General features: G+C 31.5%; 1 protein-coding gene across 4 annotated transcripts in view; it reads right to left on the reverse strand.

Annotated features, from left to right (window-relative positions):
* Positions 1-987: 987 nt before the first annotated feature.
* Positions 988-27,803, reverse strand: part of LOC137933143 (uncharacterized) — a 76,815-nt gene continuing 49,999 nt past the window's right edge. The window contains exons 2-6 of one of the 4 annotated variants that reach the window (XR_011109118.1): positions 21,730-21,765; positions 3,268-4,664; positions 2,809-2,928; positions 2,482-2,536; positions 2,276-2,306 (exon numbers count right to left, since the gene is read on the reverse strand). Coding sequence is in view for 1 of the 4 variants with exons in the window: in XM_068776949.1 (XP_068633050.1) it covers positions 2,255-2,306; positions 2,482-2,536; positions 3,268-4,636 (1,476 nt within the window). In the remaining 3 variants the exon portion in view is untranslated. Of the gene's footprint in view, positions 2,307-2,481; positions 2,537-2,808; positions 2,929-3,267; positions 4,665-11,904; positions 11,987-21,729; positions 21,766-27,803 lie in introns of those variants that run through there. The other 3 variants (XR_011109120.1, XM_068776949.1, XR_011109119.1) reach the window with 3 other exon arrangements.

Here is a 27,803-nt window from a genome sequence, read left to right on the forward strand (position 1 = left end):
AATTTTAGGTTGTTTATTTAGTCCGTCTACATAATGAAATCGTTTAACATCGAGGAAACATTTATCACATTATATTTATGAAACAAATTTATTAATAAAAACTAGGGTTATAATTCATTGTAATGTTAAAATAACAGATCTCTAAAAAAATTTAACATGTGTAGAAGTTTACTTGGCGTGAATACAGAATAATACTTACTGATACAATTTTGTAAAATCTTACATTCTCCTACAGTATCATCAAAATAGATTTGTGAATAGAATTATAAGAAAAAGTTATACATTATATTTACATCTATAAAAATGTATAAAGGAGTGAATGTTCATTTGCTTTCAATTAATGTATGGTACACGCTATCCACAAATAAATGGTCTCAGAAAAGTTTTAAATTTTAAATAAAAGGTTATGTTAATGAATAACATAATGATAATATATAAAGAAATAAGTTTTTAAAATTGGGATAACTACATATGAATATTAATTATTGCCACTGCTCAGAAATAAGTTTCCCGAAGATAGGCAGTAACGTCTTCCGCGTGCACCTACCAAGCATAGCGATTATGATATATATATATCCTTTATAGGTTATCCATAGACCATACAAGGACCCCGTTCTTTGGAGGGGGCCTATGCTTTACAGTGGGCGTCTATGAGCTGAAACGACGTCGACCATTTGCTCTGCTGATTTTGTTATTGAATATACCAAAAGTTAATAGCTTGACGCATTCCAATAAAAAATGTAATTTTTTAAAATGTGCAATTTCTGCAGGGTGATTGGATACATATCTAAAAGCTTTGAAGCCTTTTGCTGACTGAAAAGCTGTTTATTTATACATTTACCTCTTTAAATCTTTTACATCAATCATCTTGCATGCAGTTGGAAATAAATAGGGTGGTGTTTTAAGTTTTAATGATAAGATAAAATAAAGAGAACTATTTCATTTTTGTTGTTTATTTAATATAAATCTCTTTTGACTTGAACACGATCACTAAGTTTACAGACAAAAGTTATAACATTGATTATTCTATGTTTATCAGTCGAGTAGCTTAGAACAATACGTACAAAATAATCTCGCTGACTAAATCAAACAAGTTTAACTTACATTTGCAGTTAAAGATGGCGGCTGACATATACATAGTAAAAGAAATGATGTTCTCACAACTTAAACTGTAAAAACAGTTTAGTTATTTTAATAATGTAAGATTTTATTACATATTTATATTAGAACAACAGTTTTTCGGGATATTAATTCATATTTGTCAAGTCATATTAAATACTGTAAGACGTATATTACATTTTATTCATTGTTTATATATTTGTCATATAACTTTTAAGTATTTTACATTGAATGAACTGTAACTCACGACATAGCTCCTTTATTTTAAAAATGTGTAAAAAAGACACTAAATAAAACTTTAAGCTTTCTTACATAAAAATTTACTGTGAACACTGAACATTTATTTTTCCAATTATGCACACTTTAGTTAAAGCAAAATTTACAAATTGTGTATTCACGAGTGTTATCCTTTATAATTCATTATATACATAAAACTGCGTTACGACTATGCCAAAATTATTTACATAATGTACAATTACCTACAAGCAAGAGTTAACAATGACTTTGTCTAAATAACCTTGTTAAAACATGAATTACATTTAAAAAAGTAGAATGGACCATCAATTTCTAAATTTACATAATTGTTTTACTCCAACAGGCAGTGTTTTAATTTTTATATATAAGTGGTATATGTAGTCTGTTCTCTGCAACTTATCCCAATTTATAGGAAGGTTGTAATATCAAAATGATAATATGTTAAGTTCCTCGTATATTTCTCCCCTTTGTATAAATCAGATTCAGTGTCAGCCTTTTCAAGTATCTATTATCTACTAAAACTATAACAACAACATAGCTATTGTTTCTAGGAAACGGTTGTTATATTACAAAATATTAGTTAGGCTTTTCTATCACTTCAACGTATACTCGCCTCCTTACAAACCACTATATGTACACAAGTCTGTAAATTATTTTAGCCAAGCTAAAACAGTTTGTCTTTAAGACTCACTGAGAATTTTTCGAGACACTTGTCTGTTGTTGTATAGTCGACTGGAATGTTCGAATAATCAGACATTTAAGGCGTCTGATGTTTTCTGAATCTGATTAAAAACAATGAAAGGTGCCGAGATCATCATTCTTCATTTTAAGGAGTCTTTTGAGGAAGTAAGTTTTCGGGAAGATTAAGTGATTCCCCTCCTCAACTTTGGGTTAGGGAATCCAACGGCACCACCAATTTTCCGTTTGAGTAGCTGTAACAAACGTAACTTAAGTTTTACTGCTATTTTAGTTACAAGTTATTCAAATGAATCTGAACAATGATATTCATTTTAATAAAAATCATTTTCAATATGACAAATTGAAATAAAAAATATGAATACACAACACAATATGAATGTGAATTATATTTAATAAAGTATTATTAACCTGTATGGTATAGTAGCTGTTCTGGATTTAGCTCTGCTTGGCCTACAGCCTTCATCTGTAACCAAGGTTTATTCTTACTTCGTAAATTATTTTGTACATTAAAAATAACAAAATTATTAAAAGATAACATAAACAAAAAAATATTCTAATAAACTTGTCTGTTTCAGAAGTGGTTTAGAATTATAAAGGTATAAGGGATTCAACCACGAGGTGAATATAAACACTATGGACGCGCTTTAAAATAACAAAAATGTCGATGTATCTGGAGCAGGTGTTAATATTACTGTAAATTCGTACTAAGGCATGTAAGTGTTGGGGGTCCCTTACCATAGTGCGGCTAACATCGTTGAGAGAGGCACGCATCACATTTGACGGGTTCAGTGCGCCGCTTAGTTTGAGAGCCCTGCGAGCCGGACTTACGCCGGAAAGTGTACCTAACGAGCAGACCTGTAATGTAAAATGCCGCACCGTTAACAAAATAAAAGAAATCAACAAACAAAGCAAGCGCGTCCAATTGAAAAGCGCCTAAAGGCGATTGAAAATAGGCAAATTAAAGAAACTCTCTGGGTTTGTACGAAACTACAACATAAAAATCCTAACAATTCATGTCAAGCATCAAGCTTCTAAAATATTTGTGTCACGAATACATGTGTGTGATGACAGTTATACAAGGAATGTATAATTTGTTTACGTTTTCTTATTAATGGAGCTAAATGCAGAATTTCCTATGTACAATACTACAGTGGAAAAATAACCGATTGTAAAGTTAAGTAAGAAAAAAAATACCTGTTAATCCTGCTTTATTGATGCTATTGGAACTCGAAAATCCTGATATTTTTTTCCAAGCTCTCTTGTTCCAGAATCCAGTCGTTTTAGCGTCACCACAGCTGGAACTCCGCGGTGAAGGAACATCTCTAGGGCATCTCAAAGTACTATCATCTGCACCTAAAATTCGTACACCTACACCGCGAGTTCCGTAAGCAACAGCCGGTAAATGGGGAACAGATCCTGTAGGCTTTCTTCGCAAGCTGCCAACGTAACTAGCTCCACTGCTACTACCACTGAACCCGCTATCTAAATCTGGTGGATTACAACTAGCAGGCGAAAGCAGTTCGTCAGTGGGACCAACACGCATTAATTCTTCAATATTATCTCTATCTTCGGCTCTTTCTGAATCTGGAGATTCACACTCTGGCATCAACATAGCTTCTACGCTAAGATTAAGTTCGCCTAAAATTCTTTTATGTCTTGACTCAACACGCCGAACTTCTTCTTCGACTACACTTCTGTCTAAGGAAACTAGCGATTGTCGAGGTCCGTACCGGTGTTTAGGACAACTGCGGGATCCGTCTGTTATTTCTTCGTATATATTTTCTTCAGTTCCATATCTAGTTACGTAATTATGGCGTGCCGAGCGATCTCTTGGTATACCCCGCCCTCGCTGCCGATTAGTTTTTCTGGAAGAAGATGGCATAGACAGTTGATGATCATAATAAGCATATGAATAATCAACTGGTTCAAATCGCTCCATGGTAGCTGCTATATTATTCCTATTCCATGCCTGAGGTGGGGGTTCCCTAGATAAGTTAATAGCTCCAAGTCTCGCTGGAAGAATTTCATCCAGGTCGCGAGCACAGCGTTCATCCAGAGACTGTGCACCGTCGTCTTCATCTCGTCTATGTTTTCTGTGAACTCGGTGCGAAGCTTGGCTTCGGCTATGACCGCGATCACAATCAGAACTGTGGCCGTGGCTACAGTCTGGCGTATAACTCCGGTTATACTCTACTGATAAATGTTTACAATCATGATGATAATCAGGTGTGCGTCTTAGGCTATAGGAAGAAATGCCTTCGAAGTCAGATCGGTCGTAACAAGGGCTGTCATCATTATTGCTCATATGCGTGTGTGGGCAATCGGCAGCAATACCAGATTCGGATGAAGGATAATCGTGAACTTCCGCTGTAGTGAGTACACGGTCATCGGGACGAGCTGGTTCGGATGATGCGTGTCTGTGATGAGGCCGTGGACGAGAATTTTCTCGGCAACTGGCAAAAGTTCTCTGTAGTGATGGTTGGTGGGGATATCGACCCCTTCGGGAGTGAAACACCGCCTCCCCAGGGTCGTCGGGGCTCGGGGGCGCGCTGTGTGATTCCATGGTTCATCCTCTCATCCTCTTGTAGTATCTGTAAAAAAAAATAACAAATTTATTTTAGGCAATGTCATTTAGTTTTGATAATATTAAGACTGTGACCGATTAAGGAAGGTTAACAAAACAAGTGATGCGATGGTGGGTTAGTGACCATTGTGATATTCATGTATATACATGTATACTAATATAAAATTATTGACAATACTTTATTATCATATATAAATAAGTACAGAAATAAATAGTTTTAGACGTAATAATCAAATCGTTATAGTACTCCATAACAATATATCTTAAGCCCCTATACGAATGTTATTACAATTGATATAATAGTATCTGTGTTTACATTGTTGCCTCAACTACTTAGACCTAAAAATGAAAGATTTGGCAACACTTTTCTATTACTAAGGCCGTAATTACGAAATGTATATAGCTTATAAAAGTATACATTTTCTTCTAACTTCATAGTGTATAAAGTTTTCTATTTTGTTATATATATTGCCAGTTCGCAGTAGTATAAGACTTTCATAAAAACATGTAAATGTTTTTATCCATTTTCTAAAATATATTCGATATCAATGGACGAAGTGTACTGAATTCAAAACATAGATTACGATAAGGGTACGGTAAGCGACGATCAACATAGCAACCGACGTCGATATGTCATCTGTCGCGTCTGCGTGTATTTATATTTTTGAATTAAAGATTAGCTATATCGATCATTTATTTTTACTTAGGTGAAACACGTACACGTAAAAAATTGAATTTAACAATTATATTCCAGCTGACTTTTCGTAATGATGGTACACTGTAAAATTAAAAAAAAAAACGATTTTTCTGTGGTAACTATTCTGATGTTTAGTCACTATTTTGCTTTCTAAATTACTGCACGCATTCATAGACCAATCTAAGTTCAGACCAATTTATTACAATAACCATGATAAGAGTCCGGAAAGTAGTCACAAGGGTGAAAGTCGGTATTACCCTCTGTCCATTTCTATGGCAACGGAGCCGTTCCCGCGGTTTATCTGTTCATTTCCGCTCGATATTTCTTGCATCTAAATCATCATCAACACTGGGAAACGCCTCGTAAAGCGCTCGTTGACCGTCTGGCTGGTACAATAATTTGTTATGACCGCCCTTGTAATACTCCGGGATTTATTTGATAGCCGTTACCTTTTGATGTATCAGTATATATGCTTTAGTATACACATTATGTATTCCCTTCAGATTTAAAATAAGTACATTAAAAATATATAACGTAAATTATTTTTTAATGCAATCTAATATAAACTAGTAAACTAATAAGACAACAAATTGTTATTGTACCTACGAAATTTATTTTCACGCAATACAATCTTTATAAAACAATGGACACTTTTTATTTTGTTGATATATTTGGAACAATTGGAATTGAAAAATAATATTAAAAGACAACATTTTCAAAATTTATTCTTGACGTTATTTGACTGATGATATCAGCACATTATTTTCCCCTTTTGCTCACCCCACAGTTTTGTCTGCTAGGTATTTGAAGGGAAAAAATGACGCAACATTTTTATTGGTAACGTAATTTCAATGAATTCCTGTTATTGACTGCTTATTGGTGTTATTTTTTCAAATATCAATCATGAAAGTTTTTCAAGTTTAATACGAAATGAACAAAACCAATCGCGATGTAAATGTCAATTATTACAATTGCTCTTAAATTCTAAATCTTGTAATCATTTCGCTTAACAATTTAGGACAAACCATTTAAAAACTGATTTAGAATTCTACCTTATTAGTGACACGAAATAGATTGTGTATACAATTTTTGACCGTGTTTTTAATAATATATTACCAACATACACAATTACAGTGTTCAATTTTTTTTTGCTTTTTTTAAAGGTTTTCTAAAACCAGTTACAAATATTTGATCATGTTTAAGTTTCTATTCTATTTTAATCATTATTACCTCGTGCCTTAATTTACAACGTCATCGCTTGTTTTGAATGTGAAACGTTGAAGGGCTAAACATAACTGTTTGATTGCGAAAAAGAATTAATCGCAAGCAAGAAGATAAATATTTCAAATATGTATGCACCCTTCTTGTTTAGTTTGTAATTCGCCAAGTAAAATTGATTTTTTGTGTAGACACATGTGTCCCTTGAAGTATAGGGCTGACAATGTGTTAGGGTGCTTTTTACAATTATGTAATAACAATAATGTTAAGAATAAGCTTATTTGTAGTTTATCCATGGCACTTAGTCTTAGTGTCTGCCAATTTTGATGAAAACTCAAACCAAGATCAAGAAAAAACATTGTCTAGATTTAAAGTTGGATTAAATTATTAATGTATGATTTCAAACAGTTTTTAAATATTTAGGATAATATTGTGAAGTGTAATTTTATAGGTTATAATTTGAAATGTAATGCTTGTGCGTCTTATAAATTAAAACACAGAACACGACGCATGACGTCACGTAATACGTGCGGCCAATTGACATCTATTGACTGATTGTCCCTAAAGCTAGTTGCAGAAGCCATTTATCCCATTGTAGAACGTATAGGTCATATTATTTTTTATAGAATGTTCTGTCTTTTATTTACGTTAATATTCTTACATATATTTTTACTCAAACAATTACTCGTTTAAATTTTTTTTTCTATGATTGTCATCTGGAATAGCGATTTTAAAAGTCAACCTATAAAGACGTAATATTTCCTTAGTAAAAACGAAATAACATCTTGATTTAAGAATTTGCTGTATTGTTATGAAAAATAAAAAAAAACTGTTCATTTAAATTTCAAGCCTAGAATATTATAAAAGATGAGATTACTAAAGGCGAAGTTGAATCCGTTTATATTATGATTCCCTTGGTTTAATTATTGGACTGTTGCCGCTTCGTTTTATAATTTAAAGAAGAAATTATATATTACAGGAATAAACCGTTAATAAATAAGTAATATTAAAAACGTGACCACTTCTAATAGGTTCTATAGACCTTTATCTGATACGGTCGGCGGTATTATATGAGAAATTAGGTTGAATAGCTTTTTAATCACAGAGAGCATGACGAATCGCCCTGTCAAAGTATTATGTCTGCTGAGTCAAAGGTGCTTGAACTCAAAAATCCTTGTGAATTTATAACTTTACATTTATAATAAATGGCTTATCGTTATTTTACTATTTGTACTTAACAGTGTACATTTGTAAAAATATTTAATTTAATCAAACATGAAAGTTAATAATTGCTCAAGTTGTTACAAATTGTTGCTTTATGGATGGATACCTTTCTTCTTTAAGTTTTGTATATCTGTGGTAATATTTATAGACACAATAAGGACACAAATACTTTGGCAATCACATTTTTATTGTATTTAGGAAGGATTTTGTAACATAATTGTAACTTTAACACATATGTATTTGAGATATGAAAGATTCCTTCTAGTCCCAACAAGTTCACGGGCTATGGAGTTTACGAGCTAGAACTGTCAACCATTGTCATGAAACCAATACTGTCTAAGTTTTCAAATGTATTTGTTCCATATATTATTTAATACAAATTAATATAATTGTCACGGAAAACAATTATTATATTGGTAATTAGCGTATTGATATACAAGGAATATCTTTCTATGTCTGCGAAATAAATAATACTCATTCAATCGCCCTTTTGTAATCTAAGAGACAAATTGGTACGAGAATTTCAGCAATAGCAAAGAAATTTCTGTAGATTTATGCCCTGTAAAAATATCATTATGGTCTTATATGACTACTTGTTTATTTACTTCAATCATTCTAGAGTTAAATTTCTTCAATGATTCTAGAGTTAAATTTGCAGTCCATGTTGTCCATGTGCCCATGTTATGGTCCACGGTATTTATTTTTGCATCTGCGATCTCCTCAAGAGTTTTTAATAACATGTTAAATAAAAATAAAACCAGAACAAGTATGTACATACATGTGAATCTGTTCGAACCGTGAAACCAACAAATATATATTAACAATTTCCTCCTCATAAACATATCTTTAGCTCGTCATAACTAAACAATAAGATGTGCATTTTTCTGGTACTAACTCTTTCCGGCGAATACAGAATGGGTGACTTTTTGTCAAAAATTTTTAATCTTTTAATTTTTGGTTTTTACATACATTAAATTTTTTTATACTTGATGTATTATAAACAATCTTAATTGCCAGCTATAATAACTCTTTAAGAATATTAACGGAGAATGTTATTTGAAAAAAAAATAACGACTAACTAACGAAGAATCTAGGTTGGCAACTGTTTTTATATTTCGCCGACTATCCAAGCGCCATGAGGGATTAAGAATTCTTGTCTGTTGGGCCTATATTTTTGTTTTACCGAGCTTCGTTCAGTTTTCATTTTAATTTATTGAAAGTATTTTAATCTTTATGATTTTTTTCTAAATTGTTGTTAAGTCACATGTTTTTACTACAACATGTGTGATTCTAGGAAAAAAGGTCCATTGATTTCTTCAGAGAAGCAAATATATGCAGAACGAGGCCCTCACCCCTACTCATAAATAAAAGAAACAGTGGCCAAAATAGTTCAAATAATGTTTGTCTGTTCAAATGCTTTTGAAGAAGTATAAAATTAATAATTACAAAATAAAATGTTTATATCTCTCCACATTATAAGTTTGGCATTTGAATTTTATTTATATTTAGTTCAATGCCTAAACTTAGGAAGTATAATAAATTTTAGATCGATTTATTTGACATGATAATAGGTGTATCATATGAGTATTTAGGTTCCCAATTATGTATTAGTCCTTGTTACTTAGTAACAATTATCTTCCGAATTATGCTCATTTTCCATGCGAAAATAGAGTTGCAGTTGCTAAATGAAGCTGCAGACCCAGAACGTAAATCATTTGCTTTATGTAATAGATTTATTAAAATACGTGAATTGGTGACAAAAATCAATAATATGTTGGGTATACTTAGCATTCATCATTTTTGTCGAGGAAAGTAATGATACTTTTTTATAATTTTACTCTGTTGCCAACTTCTGACGTTCGATATTTAATGTATCAAATAAAACTAAATTTATCTTAATGCTTTTGCCGCGTAAATAAGAATATTCATAAAACTAGGTTTTTCAATTTACATTTTCATCATATTCCGAATATTTGTTTTTGTATATATGCACCATAAATTCGATTGCTTGGCTTGTTAGCTTTAAAAAACGAAAATAAATTTTATCGATGAACAAAGAATTAAACATATGGTTACGGTATACATTATGTTTACAATCAGATCGTTTCTTCTCAATCGTTTATTTATTTTGAATATTGTATCGGTTTTTAAAGGTCTTGATGGAAATGACGTTCTATTTTCATACCATCTCAATATTTCATACACTGTAAATTATTCAGTGCAAATATGACAAAAAATATGTTTTACAGAATGGCACTATGACTATTAATAAACAAAAATGCATAATTTAATGTTATAATAACCAAATTTAGGCTACTTAGATTTTTATAGATAGATGTACGGTGATATTTCGTTAGTGTAATTCATAAAAAGTTACAAAAATTAGGGATATTTCTAAGTGAAAATTTGCCGTCAGCTTTAAGGAAACGGCACGGCGAATTGGCTACTAGCCTATAAAACGTAATGTCACATTCATTTGCAATTCAAGAGTCCTCAGCCTGTATTATGCCTAATAAAATTTACATATTTAAATTAAACTGCTAAATAACAAGACACTGAAGACTTCATAGGTTTACATTGCTATGACAATTCAGCAAAAAGTTTTTGATCCCATTATCGGTTGCCATGATGATGATGTACATCATTATTTCAAAGGTAGGACGTTCACTGCTGAACTTAGGCTTCTCGCATAGATTTCCAATAGGACCGGCATGAAGCGGCCTGAATCCAAAGTCTTCCGGCGATCTGAACAAGGTAGTCTATCCATCTTGAGGATGCACGTTCTGCGCTGCGCTTGGGGATTCGTGGTCTGCTCTATAACCTTAAGGCCTCCGTTCTATCTGTTCTGCGCAATATGCTGCTTGCTCACGGCCTTTTTAATTTGCCAACCCGCTATTTCGATTACTGTGGTTCATCTACGAATATCCTTATCGCTGATGAGATCTCGTAGAGAAATCTCGAACATACCCCTCTCCATGGCTGATTAAACAACTGTGAGCTTGTCAATGACACAGGAAGTGAGATACCTTGTCTTATTGCCGTACGTCATCTAAATCATTTACGAATAGATACCAAAAATGTTACGATAGAATTATTATAGTATGATGAATTGTTAGTCAGTAGTAAATTTAATTATTGGAAAATAGCTAAAACATTCCTATTAAGGTATTTTATCTTATTATTCGGGAAAGATTTTTTATCGATCTCAAAATAAAGACTTAGTCGATTTCCAATGCAACTCAAAAATTTTAATATGTACACTAACTAAGCATCATAGTTGAATATAAAATTGACCAGATGTTTATGAATCTTAACTATTATTCAATCAATACAAATACCCGTAATCTGATATTGACGTATCAGTGGCCGAACCTGCTCACATGGATAATATCTAGTGACCTTTGACATTAATCAGTCTATAAATGATAACACACTTCACTCCACATACCAGGCAGTTATAAACGTTCGAGTGATAAATCAGAAAACAAAGGACGGACATTAGTATATTATTTCTGCCATAATAAAGCGGTCGCTGGTCGCGCATTTAACAGATAGAGAATATTAATATACAATAAAAAGTTTATTTTTATACGTTACGAAACGATACGTGCCGGTGGCTGTGTCACATTAGTCACGGCACTGAAGGTGCCTTTAGGCACACTTTAACGAAACTTTTTCTCACTTTGTACTGAAATATTAAGTACTTAATCGCTAGCGTAGTTTTATGTACTAAAACAGCTATCTTAATAAATTATTTACTGTAATAATTAATATTTATAGATTTAAAAAAGTTTTATTGTAAATAGGCGTTGGATTGTAGAACATTTCTTTTCAAGTAACAAGATATATGCAAATTAATTATTTTCTACTAATGAATATCTGTACACAAAAATTAAGAAAAAAATTCAAAACGATTACGACGATACAATTTATTTAGAAAATAAATGTTCATGTCTTAAAAATCTACGTATTTTAGTTTATCGTTCATACCGATGACGTTTTAATTAAGCATAAAGTAAAAAAAGCACGGAGGGGCACAAAGGAAATATCAAACAATTAGCGTAATGTTGTCGCCCTGAAAAAAAAAATACCTGCAAAGTCTGTTTACCTTCGGGCGTTGGTCAGCCAACGTTGTAAAACGGGAGTGTCGTGTGACATACGGCTCTACACTGCAAGTCACCAAGTCTAATGAATCCACTCAGCTTAATGTGGGCAAGCATTGCGCTTTGTAAATAATTTAATTCATCAGTTTATTTTGGTGCCTTTTGAACTTTGAAAGAACTTCAAAGGTTAATTGAATTTGGGTTAATTGATTAAGAAACGTTAATACTCAAGCGTTTCGGTAAACGTGATGCTTGGTCATTTCATTCTACAGTTATACCGTTTATAATTAAAAAAAAAAAATTAAATTAAAGTAAGGCCTGTACTATGTTATTATTAAACAATAATATTAAATACAAGACTTCTTATCTAGATTTTTCTGAAAACAAGTTACTTACTGTTACTGTTCACTACGCAAGAACAGTAGAAAATAATAAATAAAACGATTGTACATATATTAAGTAGTAGTAAAGTAAGCTTCGAGATTTTACGAAATGCAGTAAATTATTCATCTATGGTTAAGATGACAACAAAAATGCAAGAAATTTCATTTATTTGAGAACGTGATGTACATAAAAGTACAGTAAGGTTAATAAAAAGGTTTTTTTTTAACGAACTTTACAATTTAGGCACCGATTGTAATTCTATTTAGGTCTTGATAGTGAATAGAGGTATGCATTCATTACGGGAAACCCTGTAATAATTACAGTACTCTTCGTAAAAATAAATTAATCTAAATATTTATGCTAAAATAGGAAGATATGGTTGAAAAATTATTTACAATACATGTATGCACATAGGATACTATATAGGGTGTAAAGATGGCAATTCTTGCTATAATAGGTTTCGAATCTTCTCTTTAAAGATATAACGGTTTGCTGTCTCTTTAATTTAGAAGAGGAAAATATTCAAACGTAAGATTAGAAAAGAAGATTGAAAGAGTCGAGATCTGTGATAAATACTACTCTCATGGTTTGCCGTTATATGGAAAAAGTTTCTAAATATAATCAATTGTTTATAATCGAATTAAAAATAAAAATATTCGATCCATTATGGAGTTGAAAAATCGTCCAGAGAATAAAAATTGTTTATAGTATTTCCAGAAACAGTGAAAAGTAATGTAATTATGGTATGCAAGAGGCGGCCTAAAGGGAAATTTATGGCAGAATTAGAGCACCTTTTGTCATTTCTTAGTACGCACCGGGATTTCACGAGAATAATGATCAAATTAAGCAAACCCTTTCGGAATTTAAACGTTAAATAAATTACGAAGGAACATCAATACTGTTTGTTTACTGTTTAGATTTACTTTACTTTCTGTGCACGCATTATTTTATAACAAATTTCAGTGTGTTGTTCTATGATGATAATGATAATATTGTAATAAACACACTTATTAATGTTAAACTATATAAATATTTATTATGTGCGTAATAGGTTATTGTTAGATTCTGTGGTATATTTCTATTAAAGTAAAAAATTGGTATATACGTATAAATGATCTGTTCCTCGGTCGTTTCGCGTGAAGTAAAATTTAGAGAGGTATATAAAAATTTATTATTGAGCTGCCTGCTGCCGACGCCGCTATTTTTTGTTATAAAATCTATTCTTGATGATATTTAACAAGCCCAAAAATATTCCGTCCAACTTTTACAGTAATAATAACTGTATTTTGAAAATATACATTTAACAAACGCCCTTTCTATAAGAAATTTACGAGTTCACCTCTACTACAAATGTCAAGTCTCTAAACTATATTGGTTCCATCGATATATAAACGTTGGGTTAATATATTGGAAGAAATCTCTATAGAAAAAAAAAACTAATAATATCCAAAGATATAAAATGTTAAAATGAGTCTCCGTTTTATGCTTTCATAAGTTGATTTACCTTATCCAAGTCTCTATTATCCAAGCCCCTAACTTATGTTAAATCCATTAGCCTAACGTACTTCACTGTCAACCGACTTCAAGTGCAAGTCACTAAACTAATGAAGGTCCCTAGTTTTTCTCTTGGAGTAGGCGGGTACGTGAATTAGCAAGCTTTACTTCATTACACACGTCTGCTGTGTAATAAATTACTACGTGGGTACTTTGCAACTGTTAAGTCTGCAATTTAAAATACAAATGAATTAAATAAATGAAAATGAACTATATAATATATTAACTACGTAGGATTAATGTACTCCGTTATTTTTTTAGGATTTCATTATAGTAGAATGAAAATATAATCACATAATTACTGCAAAAGACACATTACTGCACTTGACAGTAGAGTATTGTAAATAATTGTTGTTTATTATTATTAAGGCATGCAATCACTAAATGAATTGATCACACTGTCATAAAAATATATTTATTTTGTCTATTTGAACGTGATACTGCTTCTGATATTACAAAGTCAGCTGCTGGCAGCAAGTTTTAAACGAATCATTTATTTTTCACAAAAATGTATCCACTATTACAGGGTACGGTTGCATATAAAATTTAGTTCAACAACATTAAATAACCATTTGTTTATTAATTATTATATTATTATCTACTGTCATTTACAGAGAGCACTTACATACGTCTTGAGAATACCAGAAAAGCTTAATTTGACATATATCATAATCAGATTGATAATCTTTCAAATAAACACAAATAAAATGATTATTAAGACACATTACGTTAGACTGTACACTGACAATAGCTCTCAAAAGAAGTACTTACTTTATGAATTCTTGAGAAAGAGATAACAAGCTTATCTATTTAAAGTGTTCATCTCTGTCTTCCTTGTGTTTATCGCTATTTTGTCTAATTTTACTTTATTGTTTGCAAACCTTGTTTAAAAATATAGAATTTAAAAAAGTAAAAGAAACAATGAAAGTTCAATGTCGTCTCAGTTAAAGGTGCGTCAGTTGAATGGTACATTAATTTTAAAGTTCAAAAGTTAATTAAAAATATACTTCAGTTTATAAATGTCCTAAAACTGTACAACCATTTTGAAAGCATTAATCATTTTCACATCTACTTCGTGTCAACCTCAAATTTTGATACTCCTGTGATTGATAGCCTATTGCGTGATCCACTTAACTAACCCCTCAACATAGAATTCGTTTGAAGTCGTTTCGGTCCGAGCGAAACAATTGCAAGTTGGAAACCTTACGCAAACCATTAAAATATAAATCAACTTTCATAACTCGTAGACTTTGCTTTACGTTGTAAAAATAAAATGAACGAAGTGGTCTCCCGTCAGCATTCCCGGCGGCTAAGGCGACGACACAAAATGAAGAAATAGGATTTCTTCTTTCGCCGCTTGAAATATTTAAGGCAGAATAATTCGAGAATTGTTCATTGCTTGTTGTTTATGTTAATAATAAATATATTTTATTTTTGTTTATCTGAAATAATTATGTCTACAAGTTTTATAAAGTTTAAAAAGTTATAAAAATAACGATTATATATTACTTGTACATCTTTAACTTTGATACATTTAATCCACCATGCATGTGTATTATCATTATTTTATGGTAATCAAATTAACTAACAAATAAAATGGTCAAATTCCCTGTTCTTGTCAGTTGTCGTTTTTGCAATGTGAAAACAAACACAGACATGCGACTCCGGAAAAATGAACCCCTCATGAAATTTAATGTGAAAATTTCTTAAAACGAAGCCAAACCCCTGCTTGAATTATTTATATATTACTATTTTAATGGCTCAACGTTAGTTTCATTAGGGTGAATGTGTTTCTTAATTTTTCCGTAATTTTATTTTCATATTTATTTATTGCTATTTTTACATATGCAATGACGATTTCGTGAGATGAATATAGTGTGATTTATATGTATTTTGTGATTGGAGTCAGAAGAGTTTAGAAGCGCATACTTTCTGTATCAAGATTAATAATAATTAATCAGATAATATTCCGGTATTGTTTAAGGGCAGTTCAAAGTAATATTTAAAATATTTCTAAATCCAATTCAGCACTTAACATTTTCAACGTAATCCTTATTTTATAGTAATTCACAAAAGGCGACTTATGCTGAGACGACGACGCTTTGTAAGAAGAAGTTTAAAACTGTTTTGCATCTTATATTTAATCTTTATTATATGATTATTGTTCTTACAAGCTATAGAGATAGTATATATATATATATATATATATATATATATATATATATATATATATATATATATATATATTTAAGAACATAAGAATAATCCTCAGTACTTGAAAAAAAAAATTAAAAGGAAAAACTTTTTTTGTGTAGTATATCTAGTTTACCTAATGTATTTTAAGAGATTTTTATGTTATTTTTTTATAAATTGTGTTCTAATATTACACCCATCGTCGTGTCTGGGGAATTGATTGTTTGTCTAGTTCAGTTTTATTGTATGTATATCGCTGCATCTCTGTGGGAGCGTTGGCTTCAATAAAATAACTCACTGTTAGTAGATGCTCTTATTTGCGTTTGCCAATACCAGACAGAATACGTTAAGGGTGAGAAAACTTCATGAAATAAACGTAAATATTTATGGAACTCTTTACTTTTTTATCTTCTATAAATGTACACAATTTATCGGCAATAAAAGTGAATTGTTATATCTTGGAATCCACAAATCACTCAGGTTTTCAGACACTTGGGTTTACAATAAAGAGTCTTATTAATTCCACACGAAAAGGTACAAATAGGAGGACCCGCAAATAGCGATTGTTTATCGTATAAAGTGATGGATATCGTCCCAAACTAGTTACACGTTCATGTATTTTGAAGAAATTTCAAATTACTCAAACCACAAGAAAAATAATGTTCATTTGTGTAAGATAAATATTTCGAACTTTATTGTTACGAGTAAAAATTGGAGTTATCCGAATCACAGCTGGACTCCGTGCTGGACAATGCTAATACAAAGTAACAACTTATAATGTAAAGCGAATAAGGGCTGTTTCTCTTACAATATTACGTAACAGGTGGCTGCTGGGATAACAATAAATTAACATAGCGTTTAAACTTTTTTTAAAGTAAAAATTGGTCAGGAGAGCTGGGTTTTCAATAACCAAAAAAAAAGTACAACATTTTCTATAGGTTATTTTGTACTATAACATAAACGTAAGTATTCAGACTTCAAACACCGTATTCGAATATGTGCTTTTGGTTATACGCGATAAAGCTTAAAAAGAAGGAACTCATTTTCTGTTAAAACATACTATCCACAACACTGGTTTCAGAGATAATAAATAAGGTAATGGTAATGTAGGAAGAATAAGCGATTTAAAAATTTGTACTACTACTTATATGTTTACTATCTTTCCCTGCAGATTTTGTACTGCCAGAAACTATTGGCTTGTCGCATTCCTACAGAAAAAATATGTAACATATTTAAAAGTGATTACTTCATACAGGGTAATTGTAATTACGTGTAAAAATTTCTAAAGCTTAAAGTTAAAAAGTTTTTTAATTGACGAATGAGCTACATAATTGTCCCTGTTTGCAGCTTTTACATCGATAACCAATAACACGGTATTTTGAGGAATAAACAACGTGAAAAGACAACATATAACATGCATGTAACCAAAAATTCGGAACGTATTATTCCTGCTTCTCATTTTGTTTGTTTAATAAATTCCGTTAGAATCAGGGAAATATCGCCAAGTCGTCGCGGCGGCCGGCAGGAGTGGGACGAAAATGTTATGTAAACAGCGAGAGTATCTCCACCCTAGCCCCGGGTCGTCCTACTGAATAAATAACGCCGTAGCGAAAGCAAACTCAAACAAAAGTAAATTTATTCACCAAATACGGCGATTAATACACGATCCCGTGACAGATTTATATTATTCATATGTGATTATTTAATAACAAATGTTTGACTCCACTGAATCATATTTTTACAAATCGAATTGACAAGTTTTTTTCCTGTGATATTTACTTTTGCACATGCCCCTCCTTCTTAAATTTCCAATAGGACAGGTTGAAAGCGGTCTGCTTCTAGCGTTTTCCAATACAGAAGTTGCCAGATTTAGAAGGAAAAAAATAAAAAATGAAGATCATTTTAAAATGCTTCGCAATTTAATAGAATGGTTTTACAATTATCTTAATATATTTCTTTAAGTTATAACTCGACAATTAAGACAAATTCTACGGGAGTGTATTATAATACCGTATCAACAACATAGTAACTATTTTATGAAACCTAGCTAAAGTTATTTCTAGCACACCTTGTTATTTTTTCTTATACTTGTTAATATTCATATGCGTATATGTCAGATCGTCACAATTTGTCTCTCAGAGAGTCATCACTACCGCAACTGATATATTTTGGTTTAAACACAATCGATATTTGCAATGCACTTGTGTATGTTTTATATAATGAAAAAAAAAAACAATTAAGTTATCTTTTCCCCCGACAACATTTGTAGCACCCAAAACTATAAAAGCTCCGCATTTAAGCGACAAATAGTTGTGTCATTGATTAGACAAGTCTGGCTACGATTGCCAACACACTTGCCAAGAGAGGCAATAAGAAATGTTATTTATTATTAAGCGACAGAGTATTAATAATGAAACGTTTTCTTTTTTTATAAAGATGCAAAGTTATAAGTACATCACACTATTAGAACATTTTTTGTTACTCCTACCTGTCGCCCACCTGGCGTAATTGTATAAAATTCATTCTAAGTAATTTTCACCATGCCAATAATAATTTTGGCTAATTATTAATACCTACAAGAGCAATAGCATAAAAATATATGGTTTTTAATAAACGCACCCTCGACATCTTTGTGATTATAATTTCATAAAATTCGTTCTTAGCTCAACTCTATTTACCAAACAAATATTTATACTAAGTTTCAAATTCGTGATGACTCACTTTAAAGGTTGAATCCTCTAATGTTTATAAAGTAAATTAATTATAATATACTCTTCAGGAATATGTAAGCCTACACTACGTCATTGATATATACTACAATATCATTACATGGCGTGATTGTGATTCCTACGGCGATAGTTATTGGAACCGTAAAATTTATTCATGTATACAGTTACAAACAATCTTAAGAATTCACGGACAGTTAGATGAATATATTAATGATGTTTAAGATGTTATCGTGATACCATTTTATCTGCATTTAAATGCGATAATCAATGCGTTAAGGAAATTTTACAACATTTTTATGGCTTTTATAGCACGTTACTTATAACCTTATATTTTTAGTACATTCAATATATAAATACTAGAGTACTTGTAGGATTTTTTATAAAAATTAAAGAATGCCAAGTTTTTAAATAACTATTATTACGTTAAGACAATGTTTACAGAAAATAATATACTCGTATGTAATGTCAATTTGAAAGAAAATATATACGCTCACTTCTTTTAGTATTTATTGGATTACCGTTGCCTTCAACATATATTCGATTCGCGTTGAGCGCTGTTAGCTCCCTGGATTTTACAACTTCGTCGGACTCGGTGAGTAATTAAACTAAAAAAAATTAGACCGTCCTTTAAATAAGCTGATACACTTCTGCACTACATATCAATGATTTATAATTAACATTTTTTGCACTTCTTTTGGCAGAAGACAGTAACGTTAATCTGATTTATGCTTCCCGAAATATCTACTTTATTTACCTCAAATCCTGTAAATATTTGTATGAAAAACAACTTGTTAAAGAATGTAAATATAAAGCAGAATTGATGCGAGTGATTTTTCATATTTTTCATTTCAGTAAATACGTTATTTTGCTAGTAAGGTAAAAGGAAAATCGGCTTTATAAAGGAAATTGAAGTTCCGTAGCTGGAGGCACACGGATGCACTCCGGAAGTACCATAATTGCAATTATCTAACGATGTTATGTGGTAAGTACGAATGAAAAACGCGTCTATTTTTTATCAATTCTGCTACTTAGTAGAAAAATTTACCTAAAACACTTTTTTCTAAACTTGGCTTTGTCTCCGACTGTGTTGAGACTAACACTAACAGGTCTAAAACTTCGGGAGGGTTATTCTATAAATTATCAGTTTTAAAAATTTAGCTTAAAAATAGTTCTAACGTATTTTTTATCTAAACACATTCTATACATTAAAGTACAATAATTTTGTGCTTTAGTAGAAAATAAATTAAAAAAGCAAAATATAAGTATAAAAAGGTTCATATGAAGTAACAAGGCTATCTTTCCGAATATAACAAAGGCATAGCAGTTATCCTACAAGGTCTTTTGTTTGCCCGGATCTGTTGATTGTATATTCAGCCAATCATCAAATTATCGGTTGTTATTTCGAGAACAATCTTCGATATTTGGTAAATACATTAAGGGTAGGTAAATTTATACACAATATTATAAACAATATTTATCGTACCATTAGTGACGACAAGCTTCAATGTTTTATTTATTTATGTTATATAAAACCGACGTAGCCATTTCAATGGAAAACCTCACAGCACAGTTTGTTTTGTAAATAAAACAACATGGGATTTCAGAGCGAAACGGCAGTGGGACAAAACAAAACAACATAACACCCGCTAAGGGAAACTTTATTATAACGAGGGTTAAAATAAACAAAATTTTAAGAATATATGTCGAATGTGACATCTGGTGTTATTTCTATTACATTAGACTAAATTCAAAATAAACTTCGGTAATGCATGCAACACATGTGGCACTAACACGACGGATTGAAAGCTGTTTATAAACAAACTGAATATTGGCGTGAACATTTCAATTTGACTTACGAGTAAGCTTTGTAAACTTAGGCACATTTGTCTTTGTAAAACGTCTGAAAGTAAAATCAATGTTCGCAGACGGATTCCTGATCCCCTTGATTTTTCTACCGGAAGTAACAACAAGATATAACAATCTGAGTTGACGGAATGGCGTTATCTAACCTTCTCTTCGAACAATTCACTACCCAACTAAAAATTGATTTATACAAACGAAATGTATATTAATTGCTATGATATTATGAACGATACGCCATAATAACCTTTTCGTTTCGACTATGATCTCTTTAAGAACCAAATTCGTTTCTCAAAAGAAAACTCTTAAAATATATTTTCATTGGTATACTGTTTTCTGTGTGGTAGGAAAAATTTACGTACGCACGTATTTCGTGTAGAATTCAATTTACAAAACTCTAGATATAAGAAAAGGAAAATAATTACGTATTTGATTCTTAAACAAGTATAAAACTTGACAATAGAAGAACTTAAAAATCCATGTGCCCATGATCTTATTTCCAAATATCGTTAAAATGTAATAGCAAATATAAATACTGAAATATATGTTAAACTTGCCACAGCCTTTTACGTAAAGAAATAAAAATAAAATCATACAACGTTAAGCAGTTTTGCTTGAAACACGGTTAATCTGAACTTTACGAAGGGTCTGTGGAAAAGATTTGGGTCGAAGTTGTATGGCTTCATGAGGCTTCACGTCTTACCGACTTATTGTTATGATTCTCTTTTCAAGTTAGTCTCAAAATTCTATATTCGACTTCTGAAAACATGCGGCTTTTTTAAACGAATATGGTGATAATTTAGTATAATACATGACAAAGAGTAAGGTTACGTAATGTACGATATTTTAATATTGTATTTGATTCGGCCAAGTAAGACATGCAGTAAAATATTAACAGTATTTCGCAATTAAATACACAGTGCACATAGCGGTACTTTATTTAAAAGATTTCATGATGTAGTTTGTATAAATTGCTTTGATTATATTAATAACTGTTTGCATTAGTTTACAGGATTTTGGTATATTTTGTCATATAACAATAGATACCGCAAATCCACCTAAGCTTTGATGTAGGTTTGCAAAATGTATAAGAATCAAAGAGAAGCTTACCGAGTAATCTCGAGTAGTGATGCGAAGCCACGCGTCCTGCGATTCAAATATAAACCATGTTAGATCTTCATCGGTAATTCTTATAAGATTAGTTAATCTAAAACGTCAAAGTGAAGAACTTTGAACAGCTTCATTGACATAAGTTTTATTTTTCATCAAGTTATTGTTTTCAACAACTGTTTACATTCTATAAACTCTTTGATGATACATGGTAATTGGTTATAGGTATCAGAGCTTAAAAGGGTTAACTGATATCTCACTTGTCAGTAAAAAGTTTTAAACCTTTTACAGCTATACTAATCATTCTATATAAAGTTATTACTTCGAAACATGTAGCATACATTTATTTTGTCTATTGGAAATCTATTGGCCAATAACTTGTTTCTCTCGTAGAAGTGAAAGTTTAATTAATTTTCAGCTAAAACTTTAAAACTGGATAAAATAATCACACGGAAAAAGGTCAAATATTTTTTATAACAATGCTACTACTACTACAGTCGTAAGGTCTGGCAGTAAGAGTCAGATGGTGAATAATTATTATTTTTTTATCAAGTTGTCCTAATTTTCGAAAAACACTTTCTAAATTATCTCCGAAGCAATTGATTTTGATAGTGTCATGACAGCAATGAGCTATAAATGTCTGTATATTATGACTAGAGAAATTATTACAATGAGAGAAGTCTGAAAATTAGTTGCTTATTTTTTAAGAAAGTAAATTTTGTGTATGCGTGCGATCTATAGAAACAGATTTAGGGCACACTTGACGGGCGTCGGTGCTATATTGCTACAAAGCTATGAAAGCGGCTTACTGAAGAGAAAGGGGATTAGAGCATAATCTGGAACGGAGCGGTTGACATACGCCCGAGGCGAGTGCAGCGCGCCTTGATGCCCGCTCACAATGTTTGCGTTCAGTAAAAGCACATAAATCAGCCACTGAGACCAAACAGAGATACGAACGGACTGGACTAACTACTACCTACGATTGCAGATTGCTGCTTCCACACAACTTGCGCACTAATGGAGGGTTAGAGTTGGATTATCTTGATTCACACACTTTCTTTGAAAAAGATACATGAAAAATGTAATGCAAGATATACTTACTTTCTTGTTTCATATAGAAAAAAAAACAATAAATATCAGACGAATAAATATAACACGAACGTACTTAGAGTTTAAGATGAAATAAAATAATTACAACGTATATGGAAATATTACTCCAACATAATTACATCTTGACGCATAAAGTTCATTCTCTTTAATGGCATTCCAAATAGAGCGTAACTAACGAAGCTTGTTAGTATAAATGAGCGTACCCAAAACAAAGCTACGAAAAATACAATGGGCATCTCAAGCCGCTGACAATAAAATGAAACGTAATAAGCGTTTAGAGTGCTGCAACCGATGTGACGGGACAAACATACATCATGTGATTATGTGAATAATAAGGTAATCGTGTGAGGTTGGCCGCTGCGGTTACTACTGGCCAATTGTCCGATAATAGAGCATCGCCCACATACAAGAAAATTGACATACAATACACGTCAAATAATTCTCAATAAATAAACCATTTAAATATGTGTACGCGGCTCCGGGGTCTATTACGATAGAGTAACTTTAAATGTAACTATACACTTTGTGGTATGAAATGTGAATTGATATAATAATAATCAAATAAAATTTCGAGTACCGCATATTGTAAATATTTCCAGAGGATCATTAAATGTCAGCTATCATAAAAGATCTTTGTATAAATATATTGGATATTTTGATTATGTAATTTCACAGTAACTTTGTAATATACAACTCTATTTAAACATTTATCGCCATTCGTGGAATATGGTAATACTCGAGCGTCTGCCATTCTAGCAAATGTGTTAAATATTAAATGAGCCTATTAACGAAGACAATAATTTAAATCATTGCGGAATATCAGATACGTATCGAATGTTTCATTATTCATCAGATCGCTGCCTCCCAGACGAAAGCTATTAGCATTTTAAATTACGTAATAAATTCCAAAGCGGAGACCTCGTATGAACGGTAGTCTTCGCTGGCATGTACCTATTTGTTGTTTAATTGGTTACAAACTACAAATGACTAAGTCACTTTGATAAGTATGTTTTTACAAGTAATTGGTTACTAAAGAAAATTCTAAAACGTTGAATAGCTTGAGTGACTTATTCGAATAATTTAGAAATTGGGTAAAAATAGACCATTTTATAATTAAATTATAAAAAAAAGACGGCTTTCCGATAACGCTTATTGAAAATTTATGGGGTAGGCGTGTGTCATCCAGCTATAGACGTCCTATTGCTGAAATGATGATACGATAAAAAATATTGTTTTTTGGTTTTCAAGACAGTTGTTTAAAAAAAATCTATTTTCTTTAGTTTTTTGAGTAACTTGCTAACTTTTGTAAGTTAAATGATTGATTTATTTTTTAATTAAACTGATTTGTTTTTTTTTTTTTTATTCAGGTATGATTATTAGACTGTTTCGTACTTATATGTTATGGGTTAGACCTGCCAGAAGATTGTCCGAATCGTGACGCAAATGTGAAACAGATCTATCCAACACTAAGAAAGATTGAGGAACGAATTTTTAATAAGAACGAAATAAATTGTACAGACAGTCTACTTGTTTTTTGTAATAACAACATATTAAGGCCTGCTTTAGTTGCTAAAATTAACAAAATAATAATAATAAATTTAAAAACTGGTTTTCAATATGTTACACAAATGATGAAATACAAATAACCAATACAAACACATAAGGATATGAATGATGTTTTACAGAAGAATATTTTCGGAAATTCTTTCGGCACCGGTGGCTATCGGGCGCACTAGTTGTTGCCACGCCCACTGCCAAACTTCCTCGGTGACTACGATTAGCATAACCCATTAAGATAAATTTTATAGATTGGATATTATTTTCATTACCATGGTAGTGTACTAATATCAACTGGTGGTATATTTTTTTTATTTTAACATTCTCATTCAACAACTTCGAAGTCATATCGACGCTATTAAAATTACTCACGATTTCAATTATACGATTGAAATAAAAAAAAAACTGAATTGTCGTGTCTTCATATATGTAACAAATTATCTGGTCTTTGTGTCATAAAGCTTATCTTAATAGTTACAATGAGAGCCTTTTGAAAATCGAGCCTTGTACGCCTACGCTGCGCGGGACACTAATCGCTCATTTTGATAACGATTAAATGGAAGAAAATGCGTGATGGCGGGCGTTATCGCTCCATTGCTTCTAAATAGAATTAGGCTTAAAAAACTTTACGACACACGTTTCTTTCAAGCTCTTAAGTGATTAAACTGTCGTGGTTAAATGCACTGTCAATCAAACTGTTTATGACTTTCTAAAGATAGAGTGAGGTACTTACGAAAAGCAGGCATTATCATTGATTATAATTTATATGAAGATCTTTCTATTAGTTTATCTATAGATACTCTTTAACTAAGTCCGCGTAAAGTTCGCTATTTGTTGGTAAATACTTAAATGTACATCCCAACATTATCTAGTGTCTGTTTCAATTGAAGGAACAAATTTTATATATTGAAAGTTCTACTTAGCGAATTCTGATCATCATTTCAGCCGAAGAACGAGCACCGCTGGCATCATAGGCCTTCTCTATAGATTTCCAATAGGACTGATTAGAAGCTGCATATAGCTTCTCCCGTCGACTTCAACAAGGTCATCTACCTTGTGGGACGCCCTGCATTGCGTGACTGTCCGTGGTCTCCACCCCAGAAACTCGAGGCTACAGTAATATCTGATATGCGTCCTGTGTGGTCTGCCCACTGTTTTTCTAATTTGACGATCCACCAGGTTCCTCATTCCCGGAGAAAAATTCATAGCCTTTTTCATGGCCCGCTGAGAGAATGTTAGCTTGCCAATCAAGCCCGAAATGAGAGAGTACCTTCAGTATAACAAATAGTTTGATAAAATGATTGCCAATATGGATCAAAACACATCGTATAGACTTTTATATACTATTATTCATGATTTATGTTATTTATAATCTTTACAATGTACCAACGATAGCTCTATAATGAGATTGATTAGATTTCACTGCAATTTTTTCACTTTTCAAAATTCACTGCAACTCAAAAAATTAAAGTAAACAAAAGAAACTGCGTCACCGTATCACAAGCAATAATGTATATATATTTTTGGTTTTCTTCATGTTTGATCCAATTATATTTGAAAATTGTTTTAAATAAGGTTACATATCGGCATATTGATATATTATTGTCTATCAATTTTAAGTTACAACTTACCGAATTTTTATTTTTAAATTTCGTGTCGACTGTAATAATCAATATGTTATTTAAAACATTTTATATCTTGATCAATCGTTCGACTTCTACCTAACAGTTCAATAGTTAAGGAAGTGTCATAGAAAATACCATTTATATCACAGTATTAAAAATTTCAACAAAATTAAATATAAACATGTGTGTACCACTATGCATTATCATATGATAAAGTCATGTACCCGTTTAAGAGAATTGAGCGTAATTGGCTGTCCCGTTTATGCTAACAGACTAACGTCAAACATAAACTTGATATGCAAAGGGCCTACCTAAATTCAAAACATGAAAGTACTTGCTGTTAGATTTTAAGAAGAAATTTTAGGTGTTAGTTTATTAGTAGATTTATCACAGGTGTTTTTCGTATTTCAATTCGTTTACATAACATTATGTTTAATAATAATATTTGATAAACGGGTGCCAGTAGTAATAAAAATATTACTTATAAATTAAAATTAATGTTCATTCAACATACGATGGATAATTTTTTTTTGAAATTAGATAAGGCTAATAGTTGTTCGGATAATACGCCTCAGATCCTACAAGAACAGGCGGAAGAAACTCAAGAACTTTACACACATTTTTATTTTAGAACAAAACATGTATTTGATATAGAAAACGCAGAGATAATAGAATACAAGTTATTTAAAGCGTAGGGCATTAGCCTTAGGACACAATCGCTTTTTGATTTTTTTAAAATATAGCTATGGGATATTTCTGTAATCTGGTAACTCATTTTAAAAGACTGTATATATTTTTTTTCTATAGATTGGCTATAGAAACACTTACTAACTCGACGAAGTTGAAGCAAAAACAGATTTTCTATATCTAAGTGATCTAATTTGTTTATAGATTGTCCATACCGCGGTAGTAAGTTCATTTAACTAGTAACTAGAGAATTCGTTAAAGGACTGATATGTCACTTTACACATTCTCCATGTAAACAGGTATGTAATTATTGCGTTCTGCTTTGATAGCGCAGTAGCTATTGAAATTATTGACTTAATTATAACAGTATTTCACGTCACAAAGCAATAAGTGCAGATGTGATATTGTATAACAAAGCAAATGCTTACATAGCAATTAAAATAATTTCAACTTAAATAACTACGACGTTAATATAATTTTTTATCCACAAATAACAATAGCGGTACTTAATCACGGTACCGACACGCATAACGGAAAGTAATTTTAAAACAAAAACATAAATAGTCAAAAGCATTTCTATGTTAAATTTAATCTTTCTGTGGCAATGATGTCATTAAAAAAAATATTTTACGATTTGAGTCCAAAATATCTGAGTATTATTTTAACCGGCGTCAAAGGTAAAGTTGCACATAATCTTTTAATACTTTAAGCGTGATGTATTATAATTGCGTGGCACGTGATAAAAATGTCAACAGAATGTTCAGAACAGGGTCAGCTTCAAATACATCAAGCTTGTGCGTGACCCACAGCAGTAATGTCACCTGCCTTATTTCAATTAATTCCTTAGGCCGGAATCCGGAATATTTCTTACGTGACTGCGGCGGTATGAATATGTATAAGCCTGCGAAGCGAAGGAACAAAGGGACACTGTGATTTCATTGCGAAATTACACGGATATATATGATTTTTTCTGTGACAAAATTTTGTTGTTTACATTAAAATCAACGTACATTTAATTTAATCAGTATGAATATCTAACTAATGTAAAGTACAATACAAATGATTTCAGCAAGTATGTATTCAAAAGTAATAAAA

Source organism: Battus philenor, unplaced genomic scaffold, assembly GCF_028537555.1.
Source record: "Battus philenor isolate CCGP_79_NKW_IND1 unplaced genomic scaffold, ilBatPhil1.0.hap1 SCAF_13, whole genome shotgun sequence".
Classification (NCBI taxonomy): Eukaryota; Metazoa; Arthropoda; class Insecta; order Lepidoptera; family Papilionidae; genus Battus; species Battus philenor.